The sequence below is a fragment of the Gopherus flavomarginatus genome, chromosome 4 (assembly GCF_025201925.1).
Source record: "Gopherus flavomarginatus isolate rGopFla2 chromosome 4, rGopFla2.mat.asm, whole genome shotgun sequence".
Lineage (NCBI taxonomy): Eukaryota > Metazoa > Chordata > Testudines > Testudinidae > Gopherus > Gopherus flavomarginatus.
The window spans coordinates 175,509,531-175,523,826 of NC_066620.1; the positions used below are offsets into that span (position 1 = coordinate 175,509,531).

At 46.6% G+C, this 14,296-nt stretch overlaps 1 protein-coding gene across 3 annotated transcripts in view; it reads left to right on the plus strand.

Annotated features, from left to right (window-relative positions):
• Window positions 1–14,296, plus strand: part of CSMD1 (CUB and Sushi multiple domains 1) — a 1,994,958-nt gene that overhangs the window by 1,714,173 nt on the left and 266,489 nt on the right. For all 3 annotated transcript variants that reach the window (XM_050950505.1, XM_050950506.1, XM_050950507.1), the window contains exon 42: window positions 521–709. In XM_050950505.1, coding sequence (XP_050806462.1) covers window positions 521–709 — 189 coding nt within the window. The remainder of the gene's footprint in view (window positions 1–520; window positions 710–14,296) is intronic.

The window sequence follows — 14,296 nt, forward strand, 5'->3', positions numbered from 1 at the left end:
GTTAGGGAGCCTTACAAAATACTTATTGGATCTTACCTAGCCTATGCCCAAGCAAAGGATTTAATATAACTTACTTAAAGAAAGGGCCAAAACAGTAAAAAGGCATCCTCTGAAATTTCCTTCTTTTACATATGTGGTAACTGCAAATGCCTAATGCAGTTACCCCAGAACAAATGTTTCGCATGTACAAAGACTTAAAGGGGAAAAGCTTGGGGGTCCTTAAACACGCAAGCCCTGCACTGATTATTTTGCCCAGCCTCCCAACACAGGTTCCTTGAGCTTCCTTCCCAAACTCCTTGAATGAACTGTTCCTTCTAGTCCCTTTCCCTTTGAAAGAGTCATATTTCCTGACTCCTAGATTTTTTTTCTTCCCAGATCATCCAAATGGATGCGTCTTTTCCCATTGACACGTTGTGTTAGTCCCCTTATTACTGTAGATGCTAGGCATCTAGTCTTAATCTATCCCAGAAAATATTAGATAATCTATTTTAGATTAATATTTATTTCTGTTTTCTTCCAGCTTACGAGTTACAAAACTGCCCAGATCCTCCTCCTTTTTTAAATGGATATATAGTCAACTCGGATTACAGCGTGGGTCAATCAATATCATTTGAGTGCTATCCTGGGTATGTTTTAATAGGTCATGCTGTTCTCACTTGCCAACATGGGATCAACAGGAACTGGAACTATCTTTTCCCAAGATGTGAAGGTAACTTTACAGTGTCAGAACTCATGCTGCTCTCTTATTATTTTTATTTGTATTCATATGCTGTAGCTTTTCCTAAAAGTGACATCTTTATCATATGCTGCACTAGTGACAACTCTGGTCAAAATATCAGCTGTAGTTCTAGAACCCTCTTAGCAGCAAATTCACGTGCCCATAAAGGGCTTGACAGTGCTGCCATTGAAGTTATGGGAAGTTTCGCTAATGAAGGACACTCATGAAAGCAATTCTCAGCAACCGTTGCAGAATTGTTTAGGGAAGCTTGTGTTCCTTTCTTGAAGTTCTGCTTCTGTTTCCTTGGTGCCCATGTGGAATGTGTACTGCATAAACTTTAGCAATTGTTCCACAGTAGAACTTTCATCTGAAAGATGAAATCACAAAAAGGCCTTTGACCAAGCTCCACACAAGATTATACTAAAGGAGCTAAGGACTTGTCTGCACAGCGACACACAGGAAAATTAATCCAGATTAACTAAAGGAGTGAATTTAAAATGGATTCATTAAACCTCTGTGTGGACAGGCACTCTGAATTAAAGTGTCCTTTATTTTATTTAACAAATCCACTTTAAATTCACACTATTAGTTCAGACTAATTTTCTTGAGTGTCTCTGTGTAGATAACCCTAAGTAATCATGTGAGAAGTAAAGTATAGTCATGAATAAGAAACTGGGTAAGATACAGAAAACAAAGAATAGGAATAAATAGTCAATTTTCATCATAGCAGAAGATTACAGTGGGTTCAATGAGTTTCCATATAGGACCAATGTTCAGTATATTTATTAATGATCTGGAAAAGTGAGCAAACAGTCACATGACAAAAATTTGCAGAGGACCCCAAATTACTGAGGTTAGGCAGGACTGGAAAAGAGTGTGAGGAATTTCAGAGATACCTAAGGAAGCTAGGTGAATGAGCCATTAAGAGTTTTGGAAAAAGAGATCAATCATCATGCTTTAGGGCATAACCCACTCTCTGACTATTGGGAATTAGAAGAAAACTTTATAGCAGGGGTAGGCAAACCTATGGCACATGTGCCGAAGGCGGCATACAAGCTGATTTTCAGTGGCACTCATACTGCCCGGGTTCTGGCCATTGGTCCGGGGGGCTCTGCGTTTTAATTTAATTTTAAATGAAGCTTCTTAAACATTTAAAAAAACTTATTTACTTTACACACAACAATAGTTTAGTTTTATATTATAGACTTATAGAAAGAGATCTAAAAACATTAAAATTTATTACTGACACGCAAAACCTTAAATTAAAGTGAATAAATGAGGACTCAGCACACCATGTCTGAAAGGTTGCTGCCCCCTGCTTTATAGGGATAGATTATATTACTTCCTACTACAATCTCTTGGAAGTTCCTCTGAGGTAGCTAATGCTGACCACTATCAGAACAAAAAGGTGAACTGTGGACCAATGGTCTGGTTCAGTATATCAATTCCCATATTCCTAAATTGTGAATAAACCACTGTGAATTATGCTTTCAATTTATTTTTATTTTTTTTCTGAGTGGTGCCCTCATGCCTGAACTGCAACTGTTCTGTAAACCTGTATAGGTGCATATATGTTTTATGTGTATGTGTGTGTGCTTGTGCATGCGAGGCAGAGACAGTGAGAGAGATTTAGGATGAGAAGCATATACTGTTTCCTTTTTTTGACATTTAAACTCAATATTGTAAAAACTCGGCAACTAAAAAATCCATAGAAATTAGCCCGAATTACCTCAAATTACTAAAATATATGGCAATCTCAAATTAAACATACAGGAGAAGTGCACATTATTGTACCTTTTATGGAATGCAAATGAACTACAAAGAAACAACAAAATTAAAATAGCATTCCAGCATTAGTAAATGAATTGCCTGGAGAAATGCAAAGCAATTAAAATGACCAACATTTTCTCCCTTTTGACATGCAAAATATGCAGATGGAAACAGGAAATTAAACGACATTGGGTTTAAACTTCTAAAGAAATGAAATTTAACATTTTAAACATTAAAATTATTTATTATTTTTATGACAACGCTTTGTAGTAACTGGCTGAGGAGGAGGCCCCATTGTGCTAGTTATTGTACTAACATAGAGTAGTTGACAGTCCCTGTCCCAAAGAGCTTACAGTCTAAATAGACAAGACAGATAAAGGGGTAGGGAAATGACTGAAATCATATAAAGAAAGTGATCAATGTAGTGCTAGGAAACATCATGTTAGTGCCACATTGTTATTTTACTTTTAAATTTAGATGGGGTTTTGTTTAGGAAAAAGATATTAGCTAGTGGAGAAAAAAAGAAGGGAGAAGGGGAGATTGAAAGAGAGGTATTGAGAGAGGGACTGGACAGGAGAGGGAAATGAGGAGGACTATATGAACGGCAGGAGGGGAAAGGCTGAAGTGTAGATAGTGTGAGGAAGGATGCAGGGAGGGAGTTGGAGCAAACATGGATGCAGGGGGGAGGATGCAGGGGGGAGTTGAAGCAAACATGGATGCAGGGGGGAGGATGCAGGGGGGAGTTGAAGCAAACATGGATGCAGGGGGGAGGATGCAGGGGGGAGTTGGAGTCAACACAGGGAAGAGAATTCTCAGATTCAAAACTGTAGAAAGCAACCTGATGACATCATCAGTGTCCACCAGTCTCTGCAGTAGAACCTGCTAAGACTGTTCCTTGTACTTGTTCTGGCCATCTTTGCTTTCTTTTGCCCCTAGTGCTAGCTGGAATATCTTTCTTCCCAAGGCCATGTCTTTCCTCCCTGGACTATCTTTCTTCCCCAAGCCTCCAGGACTTGGGGCAGGTCAGTGTTGCATGGATCCTAGTGCCCTTGTGAGTGGATGGGTGGATCACCGCTGCTCCACTGTTCTAGGTCCAGGGTTTAGTGATTTGATGCTATGTTACACAATTGTTTGCACTGTCTGTCTCCTTAATATCTGAATCAATTAGTCGATAGATTTTGACGTCCCCCTACTCAAGTCTTGCCTCAAAACAAAAACACTTTTTAGATTTGAAGTTGTTCATCTTTTACCCAACAAAATAGTGACTCATGTTCTTATTTAATTTATATGGTCATTGAAGTCATCTGAGAGGCTGTACAATTTTAAAGTTAATAATTAAAATAAAATGTACCCCAGTAGCCAAAAATATTGAAATGGAAAAGCTGATGAAAAAAAATGAGAGCAAAATTATTGGAAAGGCATAGCTAAATAGAAAGGATCTTCACAGAGCCTTGAAGGCAGATACTGTATAGAGCCACAAGAAAAGATGTACTATACTCAGGAAAGATTTTTTTTATGGGAGTAACACAACAATCTACTTTCTTTAAAAGATATGTTTAAGTGAGAGCAACATTACAGATTATTACTCTAAAAAGTATACATGATTATTTTTAAATATGTCCATATCCTATTTACTCAATTACTTTATCTGCCCCACAAAAATATTTTTTTAAACATTCAAGTCTGTCTTATTTTTCAGATGATATCTAATGGGTAACCCCATGTTCCAGTAAAATACTTAAACTAACTATGCTGTCATTTTGAGCTAACATAATAAGTGTCGTGATCCTGGATTTTTCTTCACTCCTTCACTTCTTGGGAGAGACAGATGACTTATTTCCCTTCTTTTTGAATAGTCTCTGCTGATTTTTTTTACTTTATGTGCAAAGTAGGTAAATGCAGGGCCCCATTAAAGTCTAGGCCTCAGGCACAGTTATTTTGGGGTATCTTTTAAAAAAATAAATGAACAAAGAGAATTGGCTGAGAAGTAGGATTCAGAGGAAGGAATGGCTGGCTGCCATGCATTGAGCAGCTGCTAAACTGCTATGGCATACACAATTTAGTTAACATCTGGGCAGGTGCCTAGAGGGATTTAATTGAGAGCCATGGAGAATATATCATATCTTGGAAATTGTTGGGTATTTTTTTGAAACGTAATTTGGTACAATATAATGCATTTTAATGGTCCAATTTTTTTCTGTGGAAACATCCTTTAAATTCATTGTATAAAACATCTAAATTGGATATATTTATTCAGTGGAATATATTGTGTGTTGTATATCAAAACAGAGCATGTTTAAAATGAGTAATGGAAGTGATGGAATAAAAGAGTGACTCCAGCCCAAAGTGCATCAATGACGGGATGAAAATAGAGAACCAGGCATGGATTTCTGAATAGCCCATGCTAAATGTGTGAAACTGTGAGGGAAATCAGGCTTGTGCACTTAGTGTGTGCTGAATGATGACAGTAGTAGGGAATGCAGACTGGGCCACCTGAATCACGCTCAGCAGAGACCTAGTGCAGTCAGGAGAGGCATCAGGAAAGGCTAAATTTGAAGAGCCTGGATCCTTCATTTTATCACTCAGCTAAGACAGCTGCTAGCTTATAAACCTTAGCCTGGATTTCCACCCTTGAGTACTCTGATGGGAGAAAGGCTGGCACTGATATGAAGAAAGTTATGGTGAGGCTAAATGAGGAGGGTGAAGAGAAAGGAGAGAAAATTGTTCCGAGAAAGATAGAGCTAGAGGAGAGGATGGGATTTTGAGCAAAGAGAGATTCGGAAAAATCATAGTCAGAGGAAGGAGAGAGACTGTGGGAACAAGGAAGACTGGTAACCAAGATGTGACAGGGGCAGAGAAAACCAGGGCAAGGTAGGAAGTTTGGAGTGAATCAAAGTATACGGTATGATAGGCAGGAGCAAAGGAGGTTAGAAAACAGGAGGATAGGACAATGGCAAAAAGATAATGGAAGAGAGAAAAAGGAAAGAAAATAGAAATGAATAAACCAGTGGAAGGTGAGACCAAAAACAAAGAAACAAAAAAAAAACATGCTTAAGGATAATTGTTTTTGTTTGTTTTTTTACAGATGTATCCATTTTCTTAAAGCTTTTTATCTTTTTTAATGTTGAAAATAGGGGGAGGGGGAAAGAGGGTCTTACAACCTGGCCCAGTCTTCTCTTCTGGACAGTCACCAGTGCATTGTAAACGGACTCAAATCATGAGCCCAACTTTCCTCTAAGCCCTTGGGCCTGGGTAGTGCCTGGTCACTGTTCCTAGCTCTGGGTCTCTCAGGTATGCTCCCAGGTGCAAAACCATGTCTGACTCCCTTCTTAGGCAGTGGGACACAGGTTAGCCATCTGAGACCCTGAAGCCAGTGCCTCAATTCTCCTGACACCCCAGCTGCTTAAATACGTTCCCTCAGAGTCAACCTGGCTGTGGGAGCCCTGGTTTCTAACTAAATCCTTCAGAGATAACATAGCAATAAAGCAAAGAACACCATCTTAGGAAAGGAATTTCTTTATTACAGACACTTTGTAATAAAGAAATTTCTTTCTTAAGTACGTAGAGCACACTAGAAAGGTACAGATAATTGAAAAAACAACAAAATCCCAACTGGAGAAAGAGGGAGACCTTTCCAATTAGATACGTGGCACGGGGGATGTGAGGATGTGGCTGTTCAGGCAGGAATTAGAATACACACCTGAACAAATTTATTTTTCCAATTAGAGCTTTGAGTTTCGATGACAAATACTCATGTGCTGCTTTGACAGATTTAGAGTAAGTATAGAAATAAATGTGCTAAGATATTGTTTCCAATTACAATGCACTCAACTTAAAAATAAATATGTACTGTGTGTTGTTTTGAACATATATGCAAACATTCATTTATATATAAACATATCCATTGATACTGTTTCCCACTTAATGCTATCCCTTAAAAAACTTTTTGTGTGTGTAACAATACATAAACTACACATTTGTGTTTATGTTGAGTGCATTGTAGGGGTGTGTGTGTGTGTGTGTGTGTGTGTGTGTGCGAGAGAAAGAGTGAGAGAGGGCTGGCTCTAAGCTTTTTGCCGCTGCAAGCAAAAAAAATGTTGGCTGTCCCCACCTCGGCCCTAGGCTCCCCCCTGCACCTCCCTGCTGCCCCAGCCCTGGGCTCTCTCCCCCACCTGCACCCCCTGCTGACCCAGCTCTGGGCTTCCCGCCACCCACACCACGCTGTCGTCCCAGCCCTGGCCTCTCCGCCCAACCTGCACTCTTTGCCACTCCAGCTCTGGGCTCTCCTCCCCCACACCCCATGCTGCCCCAGCTCTGGGCTCCCCCCGCTTCCCACCCCCAGTGCACCCCCACCCACACACCCCCTGCTGCCCCATCCTTGGGCTCTCCCCTCCTTGCCACCTGCACCCTCCTTCTGCCCCAGCCCTGGGTCACTGGTAACTTGCTCCCAGGGCGGGTCATTCAGCAGGAATTTTGGATGTGCACAGAACACAGACAGGATTGGTTCCCATATGGTTACAGAACTGCAGTAAAGTGGAACAATTTTCAGCTTGTGTGATTGGAGGATATCTGGATGCATATTATAAGACTGTCCTCCATAAATGAGGGAAAGTTGAGGTGCCTTTATTATTCTTTTGTTCCACTCTTTGTTTCTATGGGGAATTTGCCAATGCAATATCACTGTCTTCCTTTTGAACAAATAAAACAAAGCAACGGCTTTAGAAAATAGCAATTCCGTCCTAAAAACCACTGGGAAGCATTTCTTGCTCAATTTTATCCTACTTTTTCTACAGCAAATTACAGTGGATCAGTATATTTGATTTGGGAGAAATGAAGTAACGGCTCCCCAAATTCAGCTTGAGCACTCCTGAATTTTGAGATGTTCAAATATGGAAGGCAGGTGCTAGATTCTCTTTCTGAATATTAGCTAAATCTGGAAAGGAAAAGTCAATTTCTGCTTTCATGGCTCAGAAGTGGAAATCCTCCTAAGTGCCTGGTACTGTATCTAAAGCTGCCCAGGTCCAGTAGAGCCTCCCTTCCCTTACTTTTCATTTTAAATTCTCATGGGATCCACATACCTCCCTTGCTAGGCTTCAGATAGAGAGGGGCACTGTCCATTTAGTCCTCCCAATTCCTTCTTTGGGGGCTGCAAGGTGAGGTCACACTAGTATCCCTAATCCAGTCTGGGGATGTCTTCTGAAGGGGATATCTGGGCCAAAGTCTTCTACTCCTTGGGCATACTTATTCCCCATTCACAGTGCCATCCCACTCTAGTGGTGAGCTCTCCATTCACTGCAAGCTACAGCATGAGGTTTCAGCTACCATACTCCCTCGCCCTCCCTTCCCTGTTGATAGCTGCCACAGGGATACTGGGAAATGTAGTTCTTTCCCTGCTCCAGGGCTGGCTCTATAGGCAGGGAACTGACCAAGGAACTACAGCTCCCAGGGCCCCCTGTTGGTTCTTAGCTCCCAGGCTGGATCCCTGTCTGCTGCCGCCCCTGCAAATGGGCTGCTTGCTTTGCTGGTGCCTGGAGCTGCCCCTGTTGTGTGTATGTGTATATAATATGATTATAGAAATACTGATACTGTTCTGTTGTCTCTCCCTATTTTTATCTTTATATTTCATAAGAGCAGTGAGACATTCCAGGGACTTCTTAGATGGTTAAGGGCAAAAGTGTACTAGAATTACCCCGCAAAGCATTCCTTCTGTTGTGTTATAAGAAATGTTAACATAATAGGTTTAAGAAGATAAATCAACAGAAAAAGAGCTCAAATACCTGAAACAGAAAAAAGAAAAGACAAAAATTAAACTACACCTTAGCCTATTGCAAAACTCTCTTCCCACCCCCTCAGAAACCAGTTAAGGTTGCTATGGTGCATGCCTCCCAGCTCAGGTAGACAGACTTGCACTAGCTTGGATCAAGCAAGCATGCTAAAAAGAGCAGTGTGGATACTGTGGCTTGGACAGCAGCTCAGGTTCTTAAGCCCACCTGACTCCTTGGGGCTTAGCTTGAGGCGTTAGCCCAAGCCTCTGCCTGTGCTCCATCACCCGCTTTGCTCTAGCTTGAGTTGAGCTAGCGTGAATCTATCCAGGGGCGGCTCCAGGCACCAGCGCTCCAAGCGCATGCCTGGGGCAGCAAGCCACGGGGGGACGCCCTGCCGGTCGCCACAAGGGCGGTAGGCAGGGTGCCTTCGGCGGCTTGCCTGCGGAGGGTCCACTGGTCCCTCGACTTCGGCGGACCTCCCGCAGGTGTGCCTGTGGGAGGTCTGCTGAAGCCGCGGGGCTAGCGGACCCTCCCTGCTTGGGGCGGCAAAATGTCTAGAGCTGCCCCTGAGTCTATCTACCTGAGCTAGGAAGCATGCTCCCAGTTGCCACGTAAACATACCCTAAGTGACAAAATGTACTTAGCTATCACGTTACTTGCAAAATGGAAAGACACAAAAGCAAGGAAATGAATAGTTTAAGGTACTCTGAATTTTGTGCTGTCCGTGTAATAATCAACACAAACATATTGTTCATACCAATTAAAAATAAATGAATACACTGTACATTCATCACAACATAACCTGAACTCTAACCTATTAATATTTTAACATGTTAATCTTTTAAGAGATAGAGTTCAGTGGGAAACATTATCAATGAATATGTATAGCATCTTGCAGTATAATATTTTGGTGTTTAAAACTGATGTTTTATTAACATAATATTGTATATGTAATTTTATAGGAAATGTGCATAATGTTGTGAGCTTATGATAAAATAGTGTTTATATGGAGACTTGCATTTGAAGCTGATCAGTATTCCACTAATGTTTATATATATGTGGTGTTATTCATTTTCAGAATAATTTTGTGGTGTTCTTCGAGTGCTTGCTCATATCCATTCCAGTTAGGTGGTGTGCACGCGCCGCATGCACGCTCGTCGGAGATTTTTATCCTAGCAACACTCAGTGGGCCGGCAGGGCACCCCCTGGAATGGCGCCACTATGGTGCCAGATATAGACCCCTGCCGGCCCCTCAGCCCCTCAGTTCCTTCTTACCGCCTGTGTCGGTCGTTGGAACAGTGGAGCGCAGCTTAGCTGATCTCCACTTCCCTAGCGATTCGCTCATTTCTATTGTATTTGTGTATATACCGATTTCTTCAGTATAGTTAGTGTTTAGTTATTAGTTCTGTAGTAGTTATTGTAGATAGTTAAGAGGGATCAGGGGTTAGCCCCTTTCCCTCTTCCGGTACCGGGCCCATGCCCAGTTCACCGGGCTTCAAACAGTGCTCGGCCTGTCATAGACCGATGCCCACAGGAGACCCTCACGACTCCTGTCTTACGTGCTTGGGTGAATCCCATCTGACGGACAAGTGCCACATCTGTAAGGCGTTCAAGCCCTGGACTGAAAAAGAGTGGGACATTCGCCTAAAACAACTGCTGATGGAGGCAGCATTGACTCCCCAGTCCTCGGCACTGTCAGCGGCACCGGGAACAAGTGCCTCCTCAGCACCGGAGCGCACGCCAACAGCGAAGACTCCTCGACATCAGCCATCACCGGACCAAGCTTCTACCTGGCACCATTCGATCTCACCACGGAGCAAGAAGCACAAGCCTTCTGCGGCTGCTATATCTACACTGCAGTCTGAGCGCTTAGCCAAGTCGGACCGCCCGGCACCATCAACTGCCGCGGCACTGACGTCCTCTGCACCATTGATTCTGGCCTCGCAGGAGCCGTCGAGTCCGGTGCTTACCAGCTCCCCGGCACGCGCCGTGGTTGAGCTTATCGTGTCCTCCACTCCGGAGACGTTCTCCACGGCATGGGACTTGATTGCCTTGATGGAGCCTGAGCTGCCTCAACCCCCGGCGCCGCCGGTTTGGGTTCCTCAGTCCATAGGCAAGCCAGCCCTCATGAGACCTTCTTTGCCCGTTACCACTGAACGTTGCCGGTCCCGATCCAGGTCCCGCAGGCATTCCCGGTCCCGCCATCGATCTCAGTACTGCAGCCGCTCGCAGTCCCGGTACTGTTCCCCATCGAGGTACTGGTCGTACTCGCGGCACCGCTCGAGGTCCCGGTTGCCATCCAGATACTACCAGCACCGCTCCAGATCTTGGCACCACTCGCGGCACCGTACTTCTCACAGCCGATCTCGCTGCGGCGATTCTAGGCACCGGTCGACCTCCCGGCACCGCGCTGGTCGCAGGTCCTAGTCCCACTCCCGGCACTGTCACGACTCTCGGTACCGTTCTGCGGCACTGCGTAGGGACGGTTCGAGTGGATGCAGAGACCCACATCAAACGGTCTCCGCTCCCCCGTGGCTGTCTCATCATCCGTCGATCTCCTCCCATGCAGACACTGCATCATACAGGGATTCGGATAACCACCAGGGACCTCATCAGTGGCCCTTTTGGACACCTTGGGCCTACCACCAAACCCAAGGTGATCCGCATATACAATCGTGTTCCGGCCGTTCTGAACATTGGGCGCCAGAGACCACAGTGAGCAGACCTCCCCCAGCTGGTACGGAGGAATCTCCAACCCACGTGCCAGACCCACATGATCCGCCACCTCAGAACATCCCCCAAGACCAGGAGTTGATCCAAGACCCGCTGGTTCCCAGGGTTTCATCCTCTTCTTCCCCGGATGAAGCGGTGGCGGGGACATCTACATCTGGACAGCCCCTAATCGACCTCAGGTCACACCAGGACCTTCTGCGCCGCGTCGCCCTCAGTATCAACTTGCCTGTAGAGGAAGTTCCTGAGGGGGACGACCCGGTTGTCAGTATACTGTCGGCAGAGGCTCCAACCAGGGTGGCCCTCCCCTTCATCCGCTCGATCCAGGCTAGAGTGGATACCATCTGGCAATCCCCGGCATCCATACCGCCCACAGCCAGAGGGGTTGAACGTAAATACATGGTGCCCTCCAAAGGGTCTGAGTACCTGTATATACACCCTCTTCCCTGTTCATTGGTGGTACAGTCCGTCAATGAATGGGAGCGCCATAGCCAGCAAGCCCCTGCTCCTAAATCAAGGGAGGCCAGACGAATGGATTTGTTGGGGAGAAAGATCTATTCCGCGGGAGGTCTCCAACACAGGGTGGTGAACCAGCAAGCCCTCCTGAGTAGGTATAGCTATAACACCTGGGAGGCAGTAGGGAAGTTTGCAGAGCTCGTCCCGCAGGACTCCCGCCAGGAATTCACAGCTCTCCTGGAGGATGGGAAAAAAGTTGCACAGACCTCCCTCCAGGCCTCGCTGGATGCCGCCGATTCGGCAGCTAGAACCGTCGCCTCTGGGATTGCCATGCGGCGTATATTGTGGCTGCAAGTGTCAGGCCTGCCACCTGAACTCCAGTACACTATACAGGACCTAACCTTTGATGGCCAGGGCCTCTTCTCCCAGAAGACGGACCCTCGGCTACAGAGTCTGAAGGACAATCACGTAATTATGCGTTCGCTGGGAATGCATACGACGCAGACTCAAAGATGATCTTTCCGGTCGCAACCTGAGCGCCCCACCCCCCGCCTCGACCAAGGCAAGACTTCACCAGAAGGTGAGGTCGTACCTCTCCCAGACGACAGTCTGGACCTTCGGGGGGGGGTAACCAAACCACCGGCGGGACCGAAGCCAAACTTTTGAGGGTGCGCCCGAGAGCACTGTACCAATGACCTCCCAGGATCCTTTTCAGTTCGCCAACCGCCTTGCCGCATTCCTCCCTGCGTGGTCCCAGCTAACTTCAGACCGTTGGGTCCTCCGCACGGTGGAGTGTGGCTACCGCCTTCAGTTTGTTTCAACCCCACCTTCCCACCCTCCCTCCTCGTCCCTCTTCAGGGACCCCTCTCATGAGCAACTCCTTCTGCAGGAGGTTTTGGGGCTCCTTGCGATGGGAGCTATAGAGGAGGTTCCGGAGGAATTAAGGGACAAGGGGTTCTATTCCAGATATTTCCTAATTCCCAAGGCAAAAGGGGGCCTCCGGCCTATCCTGGACCTGTGAGGACTGAACAAAATCATGAGAAAGTTCAAGTTCTGCATGGTGTCCCTGGGAACCATCATCCCCTCTCTGGATCCCGGAGATTGGTACGCTGCTCTCGACATGAGGTACACATATTTCCACATCGCGATTTACCCTCCGCACAGAAGGTACCTACGCTTTGTGGTGAATCGTCAACATTACCAATTTGCGGTCTTTCCCTTTGGCCTCTCTTCGGCCCCTCGGGTATTCACGAAGTGTATGGTGGTAGTCGCCGCCTCCCTCCACCGTCGTCGAATACATGTCTTCCCATACCTCAATGACTAGCTTATTCGAGGGACCTCCAAGGCTCAGGTCACTGCTCATGTAAACGTCATCAAGGGCCTATTCACCTGTCTAGGTGAATCTGGACAAATCCATTCTGCTACCTACGCAGAGGATAGAATTCATAGGGGCCATGCTGGACTCCAGTCTTGCAACGGCCAGTTTGCCTCCACAGCAGTTTCAGACTATAGTCTCCCTTATACAGCGACTACAAAGCTTCCCAACAACCTCTGTCCGCACCTGCCTCGGCCTCCTCGGTCACATGGCTGCGTGCACCTTCGTTACGAAGAACACAAGACTGCGCATGCGTCCTCTTCAAACTTGGCTCGCCTCAGTCTGTCGTCCACACAGGGATGCCATACATGTGATAATCACGGTTCCCCGAGCGTTCTGAGCTCCCTCGATTGGTGGCTGACGCCCTCCCTGGTGTGTGCCGGTCGTCCGTTCCATCCATCACAGCCCTCGGTGTCTCTGACAACAGACGCTTCCTCTCTTGGCTGGGGTGCTCACTTAGGGCACCTTCGCACCTAGAGCCTTTGGTCCTTTCAGGAGCTGGCGCTTCAATCAATGTCCGCGAACTGAGAGCGGTCCGACTGGCATGCCAGACCTTCCAGCATCACCTACAGGGCCGTTGTGTTGCAGTTTTCACAGACAACACAACGGCCATGTATTACATAAACAAGCAGGGAGGGACGCAATCTTCCCCGCTTTGTCAAGAGGCGATGCGACTGTGGGACTTCTGCATAGCCCACTCGATAGACCTGGTAGACTCCTTCCTCCCGGGAGTCCGAAACTCTCTCGCGGATCACCTGAGCAGGTCCTTCCTGTCCCACGAGTGGTCCATCCGTCCGGACATCCTCCTTTCAGTATTCTGGAAGTGGGGCTTTCCCCAGATAGACCTCTTTGCCTCCCAAGAGAACAGGAAATGCCAGGTGTTCTGCTCCCTGCAGGGTCGCTCCCCAGGCTCCCTCTCGGACGCGTTCCTGATTGCCTGGGAAGGTCGTCTACTTTATGCCTTTCCGCCTTTTCCCCTAGTCCACAGAGTCCTGCTCAAGCTCCACAGGGACAGGGACAGGCTAATCCTGATCGCTCCAGCGTGGCCCAGGCAGCACTGGTACACCATGCTGCTCGACCTATCTCTAGCGGACCCAATACCTCTGCCACTCTACTTGGACCTGATAACACAGGACTTCGGCAGACTTCACCACCCGAACCTGCAGTCCCTCCACCTGACAGCATGGCTGCTGTCTGGCTAAACCAATCCGAATTGCGCTGTTCCACCCCGGTGCAACAGGTCCTCCTGGGAAGCAGAAAGTCTTCCACGTGGGCGACATATCTCGCCAAGTGGAAGCGCTTCTCCCATTGGTGCGCCCAGCGTAACCTTATTCTCGAAGGCATATGGGTCCCCATTATCTTGGACTACTTATGGTACCTCAAGGAGCAGGGCCTGGCGGTCTCTTCGACAAGGGTGCATCTGGCCGCGATTTCCACCTTCCATCCTGGGGAATCCGCCAGTTCGATCTTCTCTCACCCGAT